This window comes from Lampetra planeri, chromosome 35 (genome assembly GCF_965212315.1).
Source record: "Lampetra planeri chromosome 35, kcLamPlan1.2.h2, whole genome shotgun sequence".
NCBI lineage: Eukaryota > Metazoa > Chordata > Hyperoartia > Petromyzontiformes > Petromyzontidae > Lampetra > Lampetra planeri.
Genome location: NC_136141.1, coordinates 10,123,274 through 10,147,168, shown reverse-complemented (window position 1 = coordinate 10,147,168; position 23,895 = coordinate 10,123,274). Strand labels below are relative to the sequence as shown.

General features: G+C 45.9%; 1 protein-coding gene across 2 annotated transcripts in view; it reads left to right on the top strand.

The window, feature by feature from the left end:
- The first annotated feature begins 6,215 nt into the window (after window positions 1-6,215).
- TEDC2 (tubulin epsilon and delta complex 2) overlaps window positions 6,216-23,895 on the top strand; it is a 34,459-nt gene continuing 16,779 nt past the window's right edge. The window contains exons 1-7 of one of the 2 annotated variants that reach the window (XM_078611179.1): window positions 6,216-6,576; window positions 12,347-12,445; window positions 13,647-13,711; window positions 17,224-17,798; window positions 20,754-20,866; window positions 21,549-21,602; window positions 23,685-23,763. In XM_078611179.1, the coding sequence (XP_078467305.1) occupies window positions 6,557-6,576; window positions 12,347-12,445; window positions 13,647-13,711; window positions 17,224-17,798; window positions 20,754-20,866; window positions 21,549-21,602; window positions 23,685-23,763 (1,005 nt within the window). In that variant the 5' untranslated portion in view covers window positions 6,216-6,556. Of the gene's footprint in view, window positions 6,577-6,850; window positions 7,003-12,346; window positions 12,446-13,646; window positions 13,712-17,223; window positions 17,799-20,753; window positions 20,867-21,548; window positions 21,603-23,684; window positions 23,764-23,895 lie in introns of those variants that run through there. The other variant, XM_078611180.1, reaches the window with a different exon arrangement.

The following is a 23,895-nucleotide window of genomic DNA, read 5'->3' as shown; positions in this document are numbered from 1 at the left end:
ATCCTCATCTCTATTGTTCGTGTGGTTGTGTAGACAGTGACGTTACGTCGCCGATCGTATTCAGAGGCAGCACCTACAGAAGCCGACCCCCTCCCCCTCTTTCTACCGCCCCCCCCTCTTCACGTGTTCGCAACACAGGCGTGAGGCGTGAACGTCAATCTAGTCCTGCGTGAACAAAGGTTATCACTACCTGAACGTGCCGTGGTTCTTGCGTAATAACCTGGCCGTTAATTGGCACTTCAAGTTAATTTTTGTTTGACCAGAGACCAGGTTCGGGTCTCATTTGCAAGAGTGTCCTGGGTCGCAAAAATGACAAAACCAATCTGTTGTAACCTGTTACCACGTCCTGTGAATAAGTATCCATTGTATACGTGTACTAGCAGTAAGTACCCGGCGTTGCCCGGGCGAAAAAGACAGACACACACATCGACTTACACACAGACATCGACCCACACACATAGAAACACATCGTCTTACACGCACACACACACATATGGACTCGCACAGACAGACAAGAGTGGCTCGGTGAGCACTGGTTGATAGCGCTGGGTGGCACCACGCTTGGCGTGCAGTGCCGGCCCCTACAGGACAGGGTGTGGGTGTGCCGGGGTTACTAAAGACCATGGCACTGTGGTTGACCCGAGAGGACACGTGGCCGGTTAAGTCTACAAAGGGGCCTCAAGTGGGGGCTAGGGGTGGTCACGTGGTCCGGGATCAGATCCTGCTCGATTATTCTGGAAGGTGGGCGTGGCCAAGGGTGGAGCCAGCCACGCCGCAGATAATCGAAGCCGGGTCCCCCAGAGGGACCGGCGTTGTTGTTTATCTTAAAGAAGCATTCGTCTACGTCCGACGTTCTACCGAGTCTCCAACACGTTAACCTGGACCCGAGCTGTGGTCCGGTCCGTTGTAGCAGTTACGGTGTGATTAGCGTAGTTAGCCTGGTGGTCACCACCGCAGGTTGTTATTCTGTTAGGGAGCAGTTACCCCGTGTGTTGGTGTTAAATACATGTGTTGCCTCCAAGAGTACGTCTGCGACTCAGTTGAACTCACTACATATACACAAAGACAAAGACCCCCATATAGCCTTAACATATTGTTGAGGCAAGTGCTGTTCGCGAGCACCTATGAAGGCCGGAACGGCACGAGAGGGGTGAGTGGCCTTTACCACGCCCGACTGCTTTTGTCTCCCTAGTGGCTATGTTTAGTCTCTACACAAGGTACTCATTTGAGGCTGAGTAGACCTATGGGGAGGCCCAGGACCGGTTCAGATAATCGTCACTGGTGTTGGCTGTGAGCAGAATTCAAACTCGGACCGCCGAGTTCGTAGCGCTACCTTATATAAACATACACACATCACGGTAAGACTTGAAATTGATACCAAACTTTTAGTGACTCCCTTGCAGCTTTGTGTGCTAGGCGACTGCCGTGATGCCCACTCTGAATGCCAGGCCTGATGGCACCTGTGCAGACGTTATGAGATAACAGCATAAATCCAGAAACTAATCTAAACATGTTTTTTTTTTATCATACCGGATAAGGCCCTATGAGCTATGTAGCTCTTTTTCAGAAGCGACCTGGCCGAAAACGATTGCTCAACGAAGTGGCTTACCACGTAGATGTAGAAATGTATTGCAGCCAAATACTCGAAACGCATGTCTCTAAATGTAGAGGGGAAAAAAACATGAGGACCCGGAGAAAAGCCCCTGCGACAACGGGGAGAAAACGCAAACTTCAACTATACAACAGGCATCAGGTCGGGATTGAACCCACAACCTCTTTCATACCAGACGAGGTATTTAACGTATCACCACCGGTATTGGCTTCAGGAGAGAGTTCGTGTGGTTTTGCTGTTGCCCCATTGAAGGAGTGCAGACCACAGTGGTGTACTATAAGGTCCATAACAGTTTGGCTTGCATGGCCACAATCGCAACGAAATTTACCATCTCCCACCTGTTGGCGTTTAGTTCCTAAACAAATTTTTCACGCGCAAGAAAATCAGAGCGTCAATATCTTCAAACGCCGTTGACAATATTTACGTCATATTACAATCAGACTTGGACGAAATCGGCAAGAACTCGCATCTCTCTCGAGGTCAGACATCAAAGTGTCCCTTTGTTCATCTCGAGTTGCTCTGAGTCGCTCTCTCCCTGTGACCGCTGTTGTTGAAAGCCGCTGTGTGGGCGTCACAGTGGCGAGGTGTTAACTACCTCGCCTGGCATACAGGAGCTCGTGGGTCCGATCCCCACCATGACGTCTGTTGTATATTTTGAGTTTGCATGTCTCTCTCAAAGGCCACGTGGATTTTTCTCCGTGCCGTCCGGTTTTTCCCTCCACATATATATAAACACGCGTTTAGAGTATTTTGGCTGCTGTACATTTTCACGTGATGATGAGCTACTTCGTTGACCTATCATCTGTAGCCGGGTCGCTTATGATAAAGAGCTACACAGCTCAGTGGGCCTTACCTGGTAAAATAAAAAACGCAGTAGTTTAGTTTTCGTGTGGCTGGGGTACTCGTACGCTAGATGGCTGCCCCCTGCCGGCTACGTCTGTCCCCTGCTCCTCTGCCCGCTGCTCTCCAATCCTGAACGTTGCCCTCTAATGCTTCGGTTAACTCTGTTCACTTCCCCAAATTTTCTTGGCAAGCATCATGGTGATATAATATGTCCACTCAGCCTTATCAGTTGCGTACTAGTGAGTCGTTAGAGTCGATCGGTGGGTCACGTGTGGTGGTAGTATACTGTGGGTATTCCCACCTCTTCCAAAATGCCTCGCCAGCCAGTGTGAAAGAGTAGGCCAAAGTACCCTCGCGACTCGAGCGCTCCCCTCGAGTCCAGGCCCTTCTCCCAGCAGCAGTAGTAGTAGCATGAGCAAGTAATTGCAGGGCTGTCCGCACCTTTAACCCTTCATGATGGCCGCTTGCTGCTACATTCATCATTTGTGTCAACGCTGTTTCGGCTTCTTCAGAACGTCGTGACCGCTAACTCAGTGGAATGCAGGGGGGGGGGGTGCAGGGACGGGGGGATGGGAGGCGAGTGGGGGTGGGGGGCTGTCCGCACATGTCGCCATGAGCCACGCGAGATGAGAAGAAGCACGTGATTGTGATCAGCAGCTGGAACATGACCGGCCACGCATGTCAAGGCAGCGAGGCGTCGTACACGTGCACTGGGGGCCTCTGTATTGCAAGCCCGGTGCGCGAACCATTACACCACAAGACCAGTGCCATTCGATCTCGTCAAGGAACATAAACCATTATCAAGCGAACTCCCGGTCATCCTCGCAGAAGCGGCTTTTCAGATGCGCTTCCGTGGCTGTCTGGAACGCTCTTCCTTCCGATATTAGGAAGCCACTCGAGTGATGCCCTTTTAAATCATCGAGATTGATAACTCATTTCTTTAGGACTTATTTTTCTGGTAAGCTTGTCCTTCCACCGCACCTCCGATTAACACGGTTGGCTTGGCTGTTCAACAAACATACGTACGTACCGTATTCAATTCGTGAGCGCTCTCCATGTTGTGTACGCATCAGCTAGTCTGCATCTGTCTTTTGTTTCCAACAACTTCATCCCGTTTGTACTCGAGTGACGTGAGGTCATGAAACAAAGCATCGATTGGGGTTTCTCGCAGAGCAGTAAGTGCAATATACTTTATTTGACAACGGTTCGCGGAAGCCGAGGTCACAGATCGAGCTTCCTCTGAGGTCCCTTCGACTGACTTCTGCTCCACGCACCTTTCCTCTCACCTCGACGAGATATAAATGCTCGTCGCATGACAGCCGAACCAGTACGGTATTATCAGAGCCGGAATCTTAACCAAATTCAGCGCAGAGCCAAATTGAATGTGATGGGGGGGGGGGGCTTTTTGTGCAATCATGATAATATGTGCGCTACGACCATCAAATCACTACACTCGATAATCCGGTTTATTCGCGGGCGGCTGAATTTAACGTAATTTTAACGGTAACAATATAGTTAAACAGGACAGATTCATGACTTTAGTTGGGGGATGGAAGGAAGAAGAGCAAGGGAAATAAGAATAGGTGTTATCCTTTCTGGCATTAAAACAGGCGTTAAGATGTTCAAACACCAAATTTATACATTTTTCAAAGAATCAAGTCTGCATTAACCACACGTACTTGTGGTGAACATGCAAACCAACATGATCTGATAATGTATACATTGTCTTTGAAACTGATTAGCTTATACCAGAGACAGCATTCTTTATGATCTTGTCTCACCAGTGTTAAGACGAAATAACGCCTAAAGGCGAACAGTTCAAAGGCAATGCAAGTATCAATGTATGAATTAATATCTCAGGTTGAGCAGTTATATCTATGGAACCTTGTCTTACCAGTATCGTGGAGGCGTTGGGATCGATGGGAAAAAAAGACTGGAGAGGGATGAAAGGACATGGGCGCATGGAGAGACAGCCAACAACTGTCTAGCAGCGCAACATCGAGTGAAGACGACAGAGACGATGGCGACGAGACGACAGCGACGATGGCAGCGATCTTCAACAGCACGACGGGGATCCCACTCCACACAATAGCCCCGAGTTCTCGCTCAGGGCCCCCTTTTATGCTCCCAGGGGCGTGACCTCGCTCCGCCCCGGCCACGCCCCCTCTCTAGAACATACCAGCGGGTTCCCGGGGCTTCCCCAATCTGTCCCTTCTGTGACCTTTCCCCCAGATACCCCTTCTGGTGTATCACGTGGCCTGCTGACGTCAGGGCTGCTGTAAGCTGCAGATCCCCTTCCCCGCCAGCAGCCAGCGCTATGCTGCTACACTACTTATTCTATGCCACTACATCTTTATAAACTCAGCGATGGTACACGATGTCGTTTACAAGTGTAACCAGCGAGAACGAGCAGATCGCGTCACGTAGCAGAGCATCCGCTGAAGTATTTTTTATTTGCTTGCAATTACTCGCTAAGTTTGGATAACTCACAATTGGACAATTGGTTAAAATATTGATGTTCGTTGTTCATACATTTATTTCTCAGAACCATGTTGGGTCAGAAAAATGGGGGTCACTCGGTTAAAACTAAATTCAACAAGAGGGGTACAGCAGTAGCCAACAAAAGGTTAAGAACCGCTGCTGTAGACAATGCTTTAGTCGCTGTCGGCGGTTTATATTGTTCCTCTGCCTACAACTTGACTGACTTTTTGGTAATAATGTTCCTGGTATTTAAATAAAATCCACATCCAGATGTGTAATTTGCTTTTCAGGCGTGACGGGTAATGAAGTACTTTCAAAATGTGTCTATTAAAATGTCATTTAAAGTTGGGTCGCAGGGGATGCGTTGTCACGTTGTGAATTCTACTTTTTATGATTACACGCTTTCATTTAACTCACTCTGTCTGTTGTTGTATCCTCAAATCTTGTAACTCAATTTTAACTACTTCCCAATGTGGTATCGACTGCCGATTTGGTATACTTATGTCATATTGATGACAATACTATATTCTATCATAAAAAAGTAAAAAAAAATGTAAACTATTTTTTTACAAGCTTTCTATGAACTCACTCTGTTGTTGTATCCTCAAATCTTGTAGCTCAATTTTAACCACTTTCCAATTTGGTATCGACTGCAAACTTAGTATACGTATGTCATACTGATGACAATACTATATTTTATAAAAAAAAAAAAGATAAAAAAATATTTGTAAATAATCTTTTGTTAATTGTTATGTTTCGGCTTGGGTCTAACTGTCCACGCTCAACTGACGTTGGCTGTAATTGGCCACGGTCGTGTACGTTATGGCAAGCTTCGGGCCACTTCCTGGGGTCGTGGAGTTTTTCCTTTCATAGCACGGTACATAAAAGCGTGTTTTTAAAAGTTTTTACAAATATTGCTTATTTTAGGAGAGTGCAAAAGATGATAACCCTCAACATTGGCGGTGCATGTTGGCTCCACTTTCCAACTGAAGCGTCAGGGAGCCTCAGGCAAAGATCTCCCCCCGTGTCGACTTCACAGAGAGCGGGGGGCAAGCACCACGCCCGGCCGCCTTTGTCTCCCCCAGCGGCGATGCTACACACCGCACCGGGTACTCGTTTCATGCCGAGTCGACCCAGGGGAGGCCCGGGGGTTCCCCGCTTAGATAATCGTCAGCGGTGTTCGTTGGCCGTGAGCGGAGATCGAACTCTGTGATCGAACTCTGTGATCGAACTCTCGAACTCTGTGATCGAACTCTGTGATCGCAGCGCTGCGCTAACCGCTGCGCCACCGCTCCCAAGGAGCCTGAGAAACCTCGACGTGGTGGGTGGTGGGGGGAGCGCGCAAGCGACAACTTTGTTAACATTTAAAACTGTTATTGGCCGGGGTTTTTTGTAAACGCACAGCAAATATTAACGTCGGCACCTTCGTATGACGTCGATGTTTCTGTAAATTAAAAGTTTAAAAGTGAACAAAAAAATCAACACTTTAATGTCGTTCCGGGGGTTGTTTTGAGAGACGCGGGGCCTGAGGCCCACCGCGCCGCTCGTCACAGCGCCGCCACCTCCTTCTCCTCCTGCTCGCCCTCGTCGTCTGGTGAGGGTGAGGAGGAGGTGGTGGACATGCAGCTGCCGTCTGAAAGGTAAACGGAGAGAGAGGCCACACGCTTTAGAAGCTCGTCAAGCGAGTGGATCGAGGGTGTTGCCCGTTGCTAAGGAGGAGAGAGGCCTACACCCGCGTCGTTGTTCACTGCAGCCTGGAGGAATCCGATGAGCTATAAAGCGCTTTATTCACAGATGTCCAGTATGGGCGGGTCAGCAAGTACAACCAACAGCAGCATACGTGCAGCAGCAGTATCGGCAGTAGTAGCAGCAGTAGCAGCAGCAGTAGCATCAGCATTGTCACTCCACTGCTGGATAACCCCTCTCCCGACACCACCCTGTGCTTTGCTTGACCATACTTGGCGGCTGTTAGTGCGTGCTGGTGAGGCGGAGAGAGTGATCACTCTCACAGCCACACAGCCCTCGATGCGCCACTGATGTTAGCCGTGGCCGGGAATCGAACTCAGGTGCTGGGCCACAGGGCCAGTGCGCTCACCACTGACATTGACACGATGTTTGGCAGTGATGTTTGGTAGTGCTATGATGATGTTTGGTAGTGCTATGATGATGTTTGGTAGTGCTGTGATGATGTTTGGCAGTGCTATGATGATGTTTGGTAGTGCTATGATGATGTTTGGTAGTGCTGTGATGATGTTTGGCAGTGCTATGATGATGTTTGGCAGTGCTATGATGATGTTTGGTAGTGCTATGATGATGTTTGGTAGTGCTATGATGATGTTTGGTAGTGCTGTGATGATGTTTGGTAGTGCTGTGATGATGTTTGGCAGTGCTATGATGATGTTTGGTAGTGCTGTGATGATGTTTGGCAGTGCTATGATGATGTTTGGTAGTGCTATGATGATGTTTGGTAGTGCTATGATGATGTTTGGCAGTGCTATGATGATGTTTGGTAGTGCTATGATGATGTTTGGCAGTGCTATGATGTTTGGTAGTGCTGTGATGATGTTTGGTAGTGCTGTGATGATGTTTGGCAGTGCTATGATGATGTTTGGCAGTGCTATGATGATGTTTGGTAGTGCTATGATGATGTTTGGCAGTGCTATGATGATGTTTGGTAGTGCTATGATGACGTTTGGCAGTGACGCGATGTTTGGCAGTGCTGTGATGATGTTTGGCAGTGCTATGATGATGTTTGGTAGTGCTATGATGATGTTTGGTAGTGCTGTGATGATGTTTGGCAGTGCTATGATGATGTTTGGTAGTGCTATGATGACGTTTGGCAGTGACGCGATGTTTGGCAGTGCTGTGATGATGTTTGGCAGTGCTATGATGATGTTTGGTAGTGCTATGATGATGTTTGGTAGTGCTATGATGATGTTTGGTAGTGCTGTGATGATGTTTGGTAGTGCTATGATGATGTTTGGTAGTGCTGTGATGATGTTTGGCAGTGCTATGATGATGTTTGGTAGTGCTATGATGATGTTTGGTAGTGCTGTGATGATGTTTGGCAGTGCTATGATGATGTTTGGTAGTGCTGTGATGATGTTTGGTAGTGCTGTGATGATGTTTGGTAGTGCTGTGATGATGTTTGGTAGTGCTGTGATGATGTTTGGTAGTGCTATGATGATGTTTGGTAGTGCTGTGATGATGTTTGGTAGTGCTATGATGATGTTTGGTAGTGCTGTGATGATGTTTGGCAGTGCTATGATGATGTTTGGTAGTGCTATGATGATGTTTGGTAGTGCTGTGATGATGTTTGGTAGTGCTGTGATGATGTTTGGTAGTGATATGATGATGTTTGGTAGTGCTATGATGATGTTTGGTAGTGCTGTGATGATGTTTGGTAGTGCTATGATGATGTTTGGTAGTGCTGTGATGATGTTTGGCAGTGCTATGATGATGTTTGGTAGTGCTATGATGATGTTTGGTAGTGCTGTGATGATGTTTGGCAGTGCTATGATGATGTTTGGTAGTGCTGTGATGATGTTTGGTAGTGCTGTGATGATGTTTGGTAGTGCTGTGATGATGTTTGGTAGTGCTGTGATGATGTTTGGTAGTGCTATGATGATGTTTGGTAGTGCTATGATGATGTTTGGTAGTGCTATGATGATGTTTGGCAGTGCTGTGATGATGTTTGGTAGTGCTGTGATGATGTTTGGTAGTGCTATGATGATGTTTGGTAGTGCTGTGATGATGTTTGGCAGTGCTATGATGATGTTTGGCAGTGCTATGATGATGTTTGGTAGTGCTATGATGATGTTTGGTAGTGCTGTGATGATGTTTGGTAGTGCTGTGATGATGTTTGGTAGTGCTGTGATGATGTTTGGCAGTGCTATGATGATGTTTGGTAGTGCTGTGATGATGTTTGGCAGTGCTATGATGATGTTTGGTAGTGCTATGATGATGTTTGGTAGTGCTATGATGATGTTTGGTAGTGCTATGATGATGTTTGGTAGTGCTGTGATGATGTTTGGTAGTGCTGTGATGATGTTTGGCAGTGCTATGATGATGTTTGGTAGTGCTGTGATGATGTTTGGCAGTGCTATGATGATGTTTGGTAGTGCTATGATGATGTTTGGTAGTGCTATGATGATGTTTGGCAGTGCTATGATGTTTGGTAGTGCTGTGATGATGTTTGGTAGTGCTGTGATGATGTTTGGCAGTGCTATGATGATGTTTGGCAGTGCTATGATGATGTTTGGTAGTGCTATGATGATGTTTGGTAGTGCTATGATGATGTTTGGCAGTGCTATGATGATGTTTGGTAGTGCTATGATGACGTTTGGCAGTGACGCGATGTTTGGCAGTGCTGTGATGATGTTTGGCAGTGCTATGATGATGTTTGGTAGTACTATGATGATGTTTGGTAGTGCTGTGATGATGTTTGGCAGTGCTATGATGATGTTTGGTAGTGCTATGATGACGTTTGGCAGTGACGCGATGTTTGGCAGTGCTGTGATGATGTTTGGCAGTGCTATGATGATGTTTGGTAGTGCTATGATGATGTTTGGTAGTGCTATGATGATGTTTGGTAGTGCTATGATGATGTTTGGCAGTGCTATGATGTTTGGTAGTGCTATGATGATGTTTGGTAGTGCGGTGATGTTTGGCAGTGCTATTATGATGTTTGGTAGTGCTATGATGATGTTTGGTAGTGCTATGATGATGTTTGGTAGTGCTATGATGATGTTTGGCAGTGCTATGATGTTTGGCAGTGCTATTATGATGTTTGGTAGTGCTATGATGATGTTTGGTAGTGCTATGATGATGTTTGGTAGTGCTATGATGTTTGGTAGTGCTATGATGATGTTTGGTAGTGCTGTGATGTTTGGCAGTGCTATGATGTTTGGTAGTGCTATGATGATGTTTGGTAGTGCTATGATGATGTTTGGCAGTGCTATGATGATGTTTGGTAGTGCTATGATGATGTTTGGTAGTGCTATGATGATGTTTGGTAGTGCTATGATGATGTTTGGCAGTGCTATGATGTTTGGCAGTGCTATTATGATGTTTGGTAGTGCTATGATGATGTTTGGTAGTGCTATGATGTTTGGTAGTGCTATGATGATGTTTGGTAGTGCTATGATGATGTTTGGTAGTGCTGTGATGATGATTGGTAGTGCTATGATGATGTTTGGTAGTGCTATTATGATGTTTGGTAGTGCTATTATGATGTTTGGCAGTGCTATGATGATGTTTGGTAGTGCTATGATGATGTTTGGTAGTGCTATGATGATGTTTGGTAGTGCTATGATGATGTTTGGTAGTGCTATGATGATGTTTGGCAGTGCTATGATGTTGTTTGGTAGTGCTATGATGATGTTTGGCAGTGCTATGATGATGTTTGGTAGTGCTATGATGATGTTTGGTAGTGCTATGATGATGTTTGGTAGTGCTGTGATGATGATTGGTAGTGCTACGATGATGTTTGGTAGTGCTATGATGATGTTTGGTAGTGCTATGATGATGTTTGGTAGTGCTATGATGTTTGGTAGTGCTATGATGATGTTTGGTAGTGCTATTATGATGTTTGGTAGTGCTATGATGATGTTTGGTGGTGCTATGATGTTTGGTAGTGCTATGATGATGTTTGGTAGTGCTATGATGATGTTTGGTAGTGCTGTGATGATGATTGGTAGTGCTATTATGATGTTTGGCAGTGCTATGATGATGTTTGGTAGTGCTATGATGATGTTTGGTAGTGCTATGATGATGTTTGGCAGTGCTATGATGTTGTTTGGTAGTGCTATTATGATGTTTGGTAGTGCTGTGATGATGATTGGTAGTGCTATGATGATGTTTGGTAGTGCTATGATGATGTTTGGTAGTGCTATGATGATGTTTGGTAGTGCTGTGATGATGTTTGGTAGTGCTATGATGATGTTTGGCAGTGCTATGATGATGTTTGGTAGTGCTGTGATGATGTTTGGTAGTGCTATGATGATGTTTGGCAGTGCTATGATGATGTTTGATAGTGCTATGATGATGATTGGTAGTGCTATGATGATGTTTGGTAGTGCTATGATGATGTTTGGCAGTGCTATGATGATGTTTGGTAGTGCTGTGATGATGTTTGGTAGTGCTATGATGATGTTTGGTAGTGCTATGATGATGTTTGGTAGTGCTATGATGATGTTTGGTAGTGCTATGATGATGTTTGGCAGTGCTATGATGATGTTTGGTAGTGCTATGATGATGTTTGGCAGTGCTATGATGATGTTTGGTAGTGCTATGATGATGTTTGGCAGTGCTATGATGATGTTTGGTAGTGCTATGATGATGTTTGGCAGTGCTATGATGATGTTTGGCAGTGCTATGATGATGTTTGGTAGTGCTATGATGATGTTTGGCAGTGCTATGATGATGTTTGGTAGTGCTATGATGATGTTTGGCAGTGCTATGATGATGTTTGGCAGTGCTATGATGATGTTTGGCAGTGCTATGATGATGTTTGGTAGTGCTATGATGGTGTTTGGCAGTGCTATGATGATGATTGCTGAGACACCTCGGGCCCAATGAACTGTAGGTGGGTCAGTCCCACTTGAATCTCGTGATATGCTGCTGAATGTGTGTTACGTGTCGCCTCGTGGTGGTTGTGGTAGTGGTTGTTGTGGTTGTTTCACACGAGGGTGGTTGTTGTGGTGGTGGTGGTTGTTGTTGTCGTGGTTGTTGTGGTGGTTGTTTCACGTGAGGGTGGTAGTTGTTGTGGTTGTTTCACACGAGGGTGGTTGTTGTGGTGGTTGTTGTTGTGGTGGTTGTTGTTGTGGTGGTTGTTGTGGTGGTTGTTTCACGTGAGGGTGGTAGTTGTTGTGGTTGTTTCACATGAGGGTGGTTGTTGTGGTTGTTTCACATGAGGGTGGTTGTTGTTGTGGTTGTTTCACATGATGGTGGTTGTTGTTGTTTCACATGAAGGTGGTTGTTGTGGTGGTTGTTGTTCTGGTGGTTGTTGTGGTGGTTGTTGTTGTGGTGGTTGTTGTTGTGGTGGTTGTTGTGGTGGTTGTTTCACGTGAGGGTGGTAGTTGTTGTGGTTGTTTCACATGAGGGTGGTTGTTGTGGTTGTTTCACATGAGGGTGGTTGTTGTTGTGGTTGTTTCACATGATGGTGGTTGTTGTGGTGGTTGTTGTTGTGGCGGTTGTTGTGGTGGTTGTTGTGGTGGTTGTTTCACATGCGGGTGGTTGTGGTGGTGGTTTCACATGAGGGTGATTGTTGTGGTGGTTGTTGGGGTGGTTGTTTCACATGACGGTGGTTGTTGTGGTGGTTGTTGCACACGAGGGTGATTGTTTTGGTGGTTGTTGTGGTGGTTGTTTGACACGAGGGTGGTTGTTGTGGTGGTTGTTGCAAATTATTAGGGTGGTTGATCTCTTGCTGCAAGCCATGGAGGACTGCCTCCGGGAGCAAACGCAGCTGGAGCAAGAGATAGATGCTTACAGGCAGATCCTGCAGCCACGGTGAGAACACACCAGGGCTCATCATGTATGAAGAAGAGAATCGCACACACGCCATACTTCACCAAAATACGTCACGCTTGCCCCGATAACCGGGCGTAAAATGGTACTTTTACAGTTTCGTTCATTAAGTTTGCATGTCTACGGCACAAACATGCCACCAGCATTGCAAAACTCCATCACATGTCACATTTCGTGTCAACTCTTCCATTGCTCTGAGAGGTAGTCCACCCCGGTGCTTCTCAACCTGTTTCATTTCCCGGCACTCGCTTTCGAGCTCGCTCGATCTTCACGACACAGCCAACCAAAACGTCCTCACTGTGGGCCCGGGTGGGTGGCCAGGGATGAGGGCTGACGGCTGTGTGCCGTGCGGTGCCGTGGCCATTGGAGAGGGGAGGGCGGGAGGTGGGGGCTGGACTGGCCACTGAACGGCATGGAGGGATTCGTCTGACCGAGCTTACCAACAGTTACATTCTTTGCTATAATTCTGAAAACAGCACGGCATACCAGGGACATGCCGCGGCACACCAGTTTGCGAAGCTCTGGTCTGGCCGAGGGGACACCCATTGGTAATCGGCACCTCCTATTAGCACAGTTGGCTGTGAAAGAGGTTCAACATACACACAAGGTGCACACAGTATTCGTCCTGCAATTGGGTATAATCTGCGAGTACAACAGTTTTGTTTTTCACTTGTGTTTGCAAGCTACCAACATAACACTGGCCATTTTATGGGGGAGATTATTGCTCATTTAAGTGTGGAACTGTATGAGAATGTGTACAAAAGGAAAGTTGTCGATGTAAATTTGTGAATACTGATATGTGTCCGATTACCATGCTTGGCTACGTACCATGCGAAATAATTTCGATTTAAAGCTTTGGTGACTGCAGGGATTCATATTCTTGGTTCTTTCGGTAAAATGACGTAGAAGGGAAATAATAAAATAATAAAAAGAAAACAATAAAATTCTCACGACGTTTCGATTTTAACACAAGCAATCATCAGGTGTGATAACCACAGCAAGAAGAAGTTCAACATGCATAGGTACATGCGTAGTGCAAGTACTGAATTAAAACGAAGTTCACAATGGCTGTGCTCTTATGCAACCATAACCACTGAATGTCACTGTACCGCTTCCTGTTTAGAGAAGACTAATTGCTTTGATAGAGCTATTAATGGTGTGCTCGTGTATTCTTTAATTGTAGGGAAAATGTGACTGAGGAATGTGAACCTACACGCATCTCTGCGGGGGGAGACGCTGAAGAAGCAGGTAAAATGCAGTTTTTTCTACATCCACTTCAAATTTAATCATTTGACCTTTTCAATCCGGCAGGCAGGATTTCTTAAAATGCGGTCAATTAGTTCTCTTGAGTGTTCCATTTTCGACGAGGGGGTTGTAAGTGATGGCGAAACTACGTCTATAAAAAGAGAATATATTTGATTCACGCTGTGCAAAACAGTAATACCTCGGTGAACGAATCTGGGAACGTAAAGATGTCAGCCATGGAGGGCCCCTTAGCCCCCCTATTTTATCAAAAACAATGTATCATGCAAAGCGATTCAACAGAGTTAAATGTTTACCGCAGCGCCCATGCGTGCACTCTGTAAACACGACCGGGTGGAGTTTGTTTACCGTACATTATCAGCAGTCAGTCAATGAAGGAAGAGCTTCTCCCTTTCCAGCCTGCCATTGCTTGAGCTCCTTGTATTGGTAAAATTTAGTATCGTGTTTTTGTTGTTGTTGCAGTAATAGTTGTGATCTTATTACCCCCAATGAAGTCATCCAAACAACCACTGAGTGCAGGTGGCTCTTACTGGGAAAATCGTGCAATGCAAATACATTTATCTGTAAACGGAAAATGCCGAGTGTAAGGAGGGTAGAGGCGGGAGAGGTGAAGAGTGAAGTGGCGCTTCCATTTGGGTTGGCGCAGTCCACCCTGCAGACCATTTTAAACCCAGCAGACAAATTGAAGGCCACTGTGCAGCGATGTTTTGCTATTGTAGCGCCCCCCTTCACTGAAGTCCTGGAACGCTTCCCTATGCCTCCTATGCAATATGCACCTTTGGTAACGACGTTTCTGATAAAGGAAGTGACATCATGGAACGCATTTACTTTGTTAGTCGAGGTATAGCTGTAGTTAGTTTCTAAACCAATCTGCCTATGCGTAGAATAAGTGGTGTTCCAAAAATTTTTACCAGTGATAAACAAAAAATGTTTCTGTGAAGAAGGGACATTATCCAGAATGTTGCACATGACACGTTTTTGCTTTTAAAGCCGCAGAATTCTTAACGAATGTGTTGGGGTTTTTTGTTTCTTATTTTTGCTTTTTCCACCACTGCCAACAATTATCACCAGCAATTAATTTGAAATAGGAACGCGGTGGTAACGTCCATCAGAGGGCGCCAAAATACCTTGGTGGTTTTGTCCTCGACTACCTGTTAAGCCGTGGCTGTCACTCTCAACCTGAGTGGGTAGTCTTGGTAATATGCAGACACTTAGGTAGAAATAGCATAAAACACCCAGTTGCTGCTGCTGCCATACTAAACAAAACAACTTTTTCTATTTTATTAACCATCAAACTAAACTATTTTTATTTTACCAGGTAAGGCCCACTGAACTATGCGGCTCTTTTTCATAAGTGACCTGGTCACAAATTATAGCCCTACGAAGTGGCTTATCACGTGGACATTGATAGTAGCCAAATACTCTGAATGCATGTTTTTTTAAATGGGGAGGGAAAAACCGGAGAACACGAAGAAGAATCTACGCAGCCATTGGGAGAGAGACCACGCGGACTCCAAATATACAGGCGTCAGGGTCAAGATCAAACCCACGACCTCCTGTATTGCAGGCGAGGTAGTTCACATCTCACTACTATGGCGCTCTAGGGAACAATTCGATACCAGTGGAAGCAGGGTGCTATTTACCTGTTGTGCTGACCTGAGAGCTCCACATTTAGCCATCAATTTTCTCACGCGAAGATTTCGTAGTGAAACGAGAGAGAATTTTAACATATAAAGCGATATTCTTTGGGTCTTTCGGTAAAGTCACGTAGATAGGTTCAAAGAAAATAACAAAAAAGCTACGACGTTTCGATCGCAACACAAGCGTTCGTCATCAGGAAAAGGGATGACGACCGCTTTTGTTGCGATCGAAACGTAGTTTTTTGGAATATCCGCGAAATTTGCTAGTCACGAGCATCTCCGTAATGTATCCCTCATTGCGAATAATGAAGTAATACAGGCAGTCCCTGGGTTACGGAAGACCCGACTTATGGAAATCCGACTCTAAGGAAGTGCTCCCATAAATCATGTAACAAAACATTTTAATCCTGTATGCGTAACTGTTTGCATTGGTTACATGAGCGTAAATAGTGCAGCGCCGTGAAGTTGCAGATGAATACAGTGGAGCGAGGCGTAAGTGCGGGGCTGCATATTCCCCAGGGTGGTGGTGTCTTGTATAGAACGGAGTCACGCTGTTACATTGTTACCGTGAGTCTACTCTGCCCGCCACATCGTCTCTTTTCCTTTTGTAGAACGACGCAATTGTTTGTTTTCTATACTTCATGGTGTTCATAAACAATTGGACACAGCACGGTATATGTTCCATTAGTTTAATTATGGGTGGTGTATAGGTTAGATATTCGATCAAATAAAAGAATCATAGGACGTGCAGAGCGTATGTACAGCGATACGGTACAGGATGCAATAGAAAACGGACGACAGCGCGAGATGCAGTACTGAGAGAAAACGGTAGGGGAGGCACAACTCTTTCTGGCTATGGGATTATTTTATCTTTGATTTTGGGGTGAAATTGTTCAGTTTCTGACGTACGGAAAATTCGGGTTACGGATATTTCTCGGGAACCTAACCCTTCCGTAGTCCGGGGACTGCCTACTGTTGTAGTGAATCAATGCATTTTTACATTCCCTAATTCATTCACGACATTATAGTGAAACAATGTGAATAGGAGCAACATAGAGGGCTTAGTATATATAATTATATTATGGCAGTGGTTCTTGACCTTTACTGCGGCCTTGGGGGCCGTCCATAAATTACGTCACGCACCTGGGGGGGTGGTGGTCAGACATTTGTGACAATGTGTGATGGGGGGGGTGAGAAATGTGACGTCACATCAAAATGCGCAACTTTAAATAAATATAGAATTGTTATAACAACACTAATCGTTATAACAACATTCCTACAACATCAGAGTCCAGCGCCACATTAAATACGCACTACAATGACAATAGTTTATAGCGATTTTAAGCATGTTTTATTTTCAAAATGGAAATATGGTTTTGGGGGAGGGGGGGGGCAGAGCTTTGTGACGTAATATTTGAGGGGGGGTCTGACTTTATGTGACGCCGTGTGACGAGGGGGGAGGGGGTCAAAAAATCGTCCAAAAGCGCGTGACGTCATTTATGGACGGCCCCTTGCACCCCTTTGGTTCTCAATCGTTAAAAAAATTATAACGTTACTAAATACATAGGTTTGATGAAACAAAGTAGTTGTACTTACGTGCCCATGCTTACTTTGTGTTTCGTTGATTTACCTTCTAAAAGAAATGTGCATGTCTTAGCCCCCAGAAAGGGCATCTCGCACCCCTAGGGGGCGTGTCCACTCCAGGTTAAGAACCGCTTTATTATGGCATTTAAAAGTCAGAGTTTGTTTATGCTCATCTGTGGGGAAATTTGGCCTATTTGACGATCACCTGATCCTTTCATAGTAGTTTGCTATGAAATAAACTTGTTTTCTGATGTCACCCTGATGTCAACCCAGCCAAACCTCGTGCTCAAGAGATGGAGGATTTGGAGTTGCTCAACAAAGCTTTGGCAAAGGCCCTGAAGGTCCGAGAGTCTGGCAGAAATTTCCTCAAGGAGCTGGACAGCGCTGGCAGCGTCGGCACAAACGACCAAGCCCCACAAGTCGACGGCTTTTCCGTGCAGGACAAACGGGGCCCTGCACCACCCAGGAAACATCAAGCTGTGAAAGAGAAAAGCCAAACGAGAGGCTCTCCAACAACAGCCGCCGCTGGCACGTCGAGGGCGACCTCCGCCACAAAGGCTGCGCCCAGAGCCTCGTCTCTCTCCCGCAGGCGGGTGGACTCCTGCGGTGCCGAGCGGCCTCCGTCTACGCAAGCTGCCCGAGCCAGGACTTCCAGTGCTTCGCGAGCACCTGCGGTGGACAGGAGGGTTCCAAAGGCGGCTGCAGTCGACAAGCAGGGCAAGCGATCCAGCGCACCGGGCGGTCGGAAATCTGCAGCGGCAGCAGTGACAGCAGCAGCAGCGGCAGCAGCGGCATCACGTGTCTCAAACGCGAAGGGCCTGCACGTTTCTACAGCTCACACCGCGGAGGTGAGCGGCGTGTCTTAATCTGGGCTTTGTCTTGATGCTGATCTCCCGGTGAAGCTGTGTGTGTGTGTCTATATATATTTGTTTGGCCTTACCATCAGCCCCACCAAAACTAAGCACCTTCCTGGGTATTTTCAACCATCGGACACTCCACCCCCACAACTCCCAATTGGTGATGGGGCAGTTGCAGAGAGAGTGGAGAGCTTCCAATATCTGGGCAGTGTGCTCATGAGCGGCTCCGGTTTGACAGCAGAGGTCTCCGAATTAGTCGAGCGGCATTATCTTTTCATCGGTTGCGTAACACTGTGTGGAAGCTTACCTGGTCTGTCGCTCCACACGAAGCTTCAGGTCTTCTCGGCCACAGTCATACCCTCCCTTCTCTACGTTTGCGAAACGTGGACCCCCCTAATGGAACATCTTCGCTGGTTAGAACATTGAGGCTGGCGTGCCTATGATCCATCCTGGGTTTAACCAGGCTGAATTGTTTGAGGAGCTTACAAATCCTTGAATGATCTGGACAAAGTCCCATCGGCGAACTCCTCTGGCAGGCAAGGCTGTGTTGGCTGCGTTATGTAGCCTGCATGCCCAGCCACCGCATGCCTAAACAGCTTTTGTTCAGCTGGATAGAGGGGGCTAAACAGGCACGGCATGGGCTGGAGAAGAGATGGAGTGATGTGTTGCAGTAGGAGGTGGCGCTGAGTGGACTTGCCAATGACTGGTACAAGCGGTGTCAAGATTGGCATCTGTGGATGAGGCTTGTGAAGGATGCTACTGGGCAGTTGGAGGCAGTCGCCCTCCAACAACAACGGAGGGCGGAGGAGCGACGCTCACAACAACGAGCAGAGCGCCGGGTGGCTAAAGCATAGCAAGTTGGCACAGTAGGGGGCACAGGTGGAGCATCGGCCATTCATATCAGTCAGTCGACGCCTGGCACCTGGGTCTTACCCATGACCTGCCAGCGGGCGTACGACACTTCACGTGGCCTCAACGTGCACATAGCCTGGCACAAGCGCCGTGGTGACGTCACCGCCACTTAGTGGCGGATGGCGGTTATATATTTGTGAAGGCACTTTTCTCTAGACTAGTGTCATATTCCGTACCTTTTTGATGACACCTGTGCCGCTTATGAAGGCTGTTCTATTCTTGCAAATGATGGCAGCAATGTGTCCAGGAGCCTAAATGCCAATGTCGAGGTCTGCCAGCCATGAGAGAGAGGGTTTCAGGAGAGAGTTTTTTGTAATACAGTTGATCATCGATTATCCGGCTTCCAATATTATCCGACTTGCAGGCCGATCCGGAGAAACCGGCAAAACTGCTCCAAAGACTGTACCAGTACGGGGGATATGCAATGTGTGTGTGACGAAAAAAGTAGCTATGCTTGGTTTGTGTTAAATATATTAAATAGAGTATATTATACACTACACACAACTTAAACAATGAAAATACTGCACGTATATACATAACCCCATGCAGAGTCTTCGAGATTGGAGAGTGGCAAGTCCTGTAGAGTAAATACTTTTTAAAGTAGGGTAAGTTATTATTGTCTATTTGTATGTTTATTTACGCCAATTTCACATAGTAAACCAATTTAAAACACGAAAATAATATATGACATCTAAAAAACAATGTTATACAAGAATGTGCAAAAATAACCGTTTTTAAATGTATGATTATCCGGCGTTTATAAAATCCGGCGCCCTATCCCCCCCGAAGCTGCCAGATAATCGGTGATCTCCTGTATTGCCATTCCTCTATTGAAGGATGACAGTGGTTTACTAGATGGTCCATAATTTGAGGTGCATTGTGGCCATGCAAGCCAAACTTATGGATCATCTAATAAACCGCTGTAGGCTTTCGTGTGCATGTAAGAAAGGCAGTGTATGTATGTAGGTGAGAGCAGAGTGGAGAGCATTGATTTTTCAAAAATAAAATTACGATATATTTCATATTTATCTGGAAAAAGCTCAAATATTTAGTTTCTTAGAGAATGAACATTGCAGAGTACAGTCTGTTCTATAACGTGGCAGTTGCATTCCTGCAGAACAACGCGTTATGGGAAAATTGCGTTATGATAAATAATATATAAAATAGGGTAAAGCACAGTCCGCGATAACACGTGAGATTCGTATGCAGGCTGAACAAAGAATGAGGCATCTGGGTAGCATCTCTAAGCATCCAGCAGTATCCCAGTGCCTTTTGTGATGCTATGCGAGGCAGCCGTACAACTGCTTATTCCTACTAGCGCGACATAGTTCTGTTTACTCAATCGCGTTATATCCAATTTGTATCCACTGTATAAAAATGTGTTCCCGAATACATCATTCTTCACCGATGTTTGCCATGGCCAGGAATCAAACACGGGTGATCGCGTTCATAGCGATTTGCACTAACAACTGCACCACCGCTTTAACTCTACACCCCTTAATTTCATATACATTTTTACATCACATAAATAACAACAAACACCACTATTAATATGTAACTTTTGTGTAAATGTAACGATTTGTTCCGGTTTGTACACCGTTCTAGCATTTGTTTGATGATTGCTCCCCACGACCCTCGCGTGCACTGGAGGTTATTAATCTGACCCCATTCCCGGGTAATGAAGCGGGATAGAATTGACATGGAGTGACCCTGTGTTCCGTTATTTTCCGCAAACACAAAGCCGCCTGTGTTCTAACATAAAACACGTTCGCAGGCATATTTTTAGTTTTGGTCGCACATGTACTCATTCAAAGGCACTTAACTATCAAAGACAAGTCAGCATGACGCAGCAGCATTTTCTTTTTTAATCTCAACGTGGAACATTTTCTTTGGAGCTACAATTTCAGCGGCCGTACCCGCGGGCGACGGCGAGCGACTTAACAATGTGAGGCGAACTGTTTGGGGTAGAGGATAACAATCGTGCGCTTTGTAGGCGGCGGTGACGTTAAAGGCGCGCTTGTTTGTAATGCTCAGATGGGTGCGGCCTTCCCGGAGGATGAGCCCACCGGGGCCGGATCGGCGGCCGTGCTGGACGGCCGACCGGCGTGCTCGCGGGAGGCGGATGAGTTCACCGCACGACACAAAGGGTAGTCTTGCGCGAACCAGCTTGCGGCCGTCGTCTGCCCAACTGGAACGTGGGAACTGATTTGATGTCGGGATTATTTGACTGGCGGCGGCGTCTTACCCCCAACAGTGTAATCGTTTCAACGTAAACATGCGTTGCTCCCTCCCACCGCGTGCCGACCGTGCGGTTTTCGTTTGGCGAAACGTTTTCCTCTCGCGCTAGCGGGTCACGGAGCGCAGCGCACTTTGCTCTGTGGTGCTGCGGCAGAGCTAGATGGGATTTGTTGCTGTGTAATGATGTGGTTTTATCTGCTCGTGATTTAATTAATTGTTGTGATTCAGGGTCATAGTATTGACTCGAATCTATAATTTTTGTGTCATTCGCCCTATTTATGAATATCATTCCATGAATCAGTCCTTTTCATTGAATTTTTTATTTGACCTGGCAATACACCGCCATGCTTGACATTCTGTGTGTTAGTGGCATTGCGGTTATTGAAACTAATTTTTTAAGTGTGCCTGAGAAATGTATCTGTCAAAGTTTGGATTCATATGAAGAAGCTTGTGCAGTAGTTAACTCTGCTCGGATCAACGTCAGGGTGTTTATATTGCACAATCATCGGCAACACATATTTTTACAGTGATTATGCTGCTTATGCGCAAAGTGTCCTGGAAATGAACTCTGTTGTGTTTTTATTGTGGCAGCTCAAACCTGGAATTTCCTGAAAAGTTGAAGAGACAGCAGGCCAAAAACCACCGGTAAGAGCCTTCTGCCACGTGTTTCTCAAATCTCTTTCATTGGCCAGTGATTCATGTATTCCAAATGCATTTGTCCCAGAATACAATGTATATATTTGTTCATGCAAAACTGGCATTGGAGTAATTAATAGAGGAAAGATTGCACCTTACCAATTTGTGTGATGACAGGATATTGTAAATTGCACTTAATTGTAGTGCAGCAATACTGCTCAAGTGATGAAGTTAATTGGTACCGGAAGTTCATAAAGGGCACCACGGTTTGCCATAAAGGGCGCCACAGTGGCGAGATGTTAACTACCTAGCCTGGCATGCGGGGCATCATGGGATCGATCCCGACCCTGACGCCCGTATATTCGGTGTTCTCTCTGAGGTCATGTGGATTTTTGTCTGGGTCCTCCGGTTTTTCCCTCCACATTTTGAATCAACATCACACGTTTAGAGTTTTTGGCCGCTATAAATGTCCACATGATAAGCCACTTGGTTAAGCTATCATTTGTGGCCAAGTTGCTTCGGAAATAGAGATATATAGCTCCAGTGGGCCTTACCTGGTAAAATACGATTTAGCTTACATAGTTTAAATAGTAATGAAGAGTAATGATATCATCTTGTGTATCTATGCCACTATGTTGAACTTCTTTCGCACCGCACGGCACATGATGTGGAACGTGGTGGGCACACTCATTTTATGCGTCTCATTTCCCCGATTCGCTAGAACGTGAGATTTTGTGAATGAATTGGCCAACTTTGCTGTGTGAGTGAATCCATGCTCACAGTGTGCATGATGACCGTACCGAGCTCACAGTGTGCATGATGACCGTACCGAGCTCACAGTGTGCATGATGACCGTACCGAATCCACGGTGTGCGTTATGACCCGTACCGAGCCCACGTTGGCAGCTCCACCCCCCAAAACTATTGATTTTGAGGAAGCATCCTGCAAACTGCCGTTTTTATCCATTTGTGCCGCCCAGACGTAATATAACAAATCCCAAATGGTATTTTGATTTATAAAATAGCATCTGTGGCTATTGATCTAAATCCACAGTGTAATCAATTTTGTTGGTGACGAGGCTGGTCGGGAGCGGGGCTCTCTGGCGGTGATGCAAGGTCACGGTTTGGTCTGTGCATGCCAATGCTCTCCATAACAGCGATTGTTTTGGCAGTGTGCTTGCTGGCTGTGGTGCAACGCCGATTTTGAGGAGTGTTTTTGGGAAAGAGCGCTGCACAAAAATTGTAATTATTTTTTATGTGCACATCGTGTGAATGCAAAACGTCACAAAAACTTGAATTAAGATGTGAACTTCGGAATGATATCAACTCAAAGTAATTCATCACACCCTTGTGGGTGGAATCAAGCAGATAATACTTCACCTAAATATAGAGCTTTTAATTCACTCTATCAAACTGGATTGGTTTAAAGGCACCTTTCACCAAATCAAGGATCCTGCACAGAAATGATTTATCCTCCGTTAAAACTTTAAAACCATGCAATTACAGAATAACTAGGTTAATCTGCAGCCGTATAATTTCATTTAGTTTTCATCTTTATTGCCAGGCTGAACAGGTCTATTATACATGTTTTTACATATTAAACTCCTGTGTTATATATTTTTTGGAAATGCAGACACTTGCTGAGAAATTATAATGTAAACGATGAACAACACAGGTACATTGGATCCCAGTTACTCTATCAATATTGTAGAGTTGCCAAAAGCACCATGCCTATTTGTATCATCAGCTGTTGCTCACTAAAGATGTAATGCCTGAAGGCCACGATACACGAGAGTCATTTTAGGGCAATTCTTTCCAGCGGTTGTCGACAATATTTTACCGCACCTTTTTCTGTTGAAAAAAAAATAGTGGCTGAATATCTGAACAAATTTAATCGCTGCAACTGGCCATGGAAACGTCCAATCGGATCAGAGGGCTGCATCGTCGCCCCAGGATTGTGTGCTCCGTAGACCAACCATTGTACATTTTTGCCGGTCGAACGGCCAGCACTCGTAGCTGCCACTGCAAGGCCTCTTGTGAGTGCGATCTGCAGGACTCAAATACATCTCTGTTGTGTTTGTGTTGTTCCCAGCCTCTGGCAGAAGGTGGGCCTACTGCAGGACAGCTGCACGCCAGAGGAGGAGGCGTATGCCCTGAAGTTGCGGTCGACTGTATCCTTAAGAAGTGGTGTGATGCTGGCAAGCACACAGAGCCAAAGGACTCCGGGCTGGAACAAAGAGGTCCGTGTGAAGCACCGTCTGGATAGGGTCACGCGATGTTTTTTGTGTCTCTCTTACTGATGG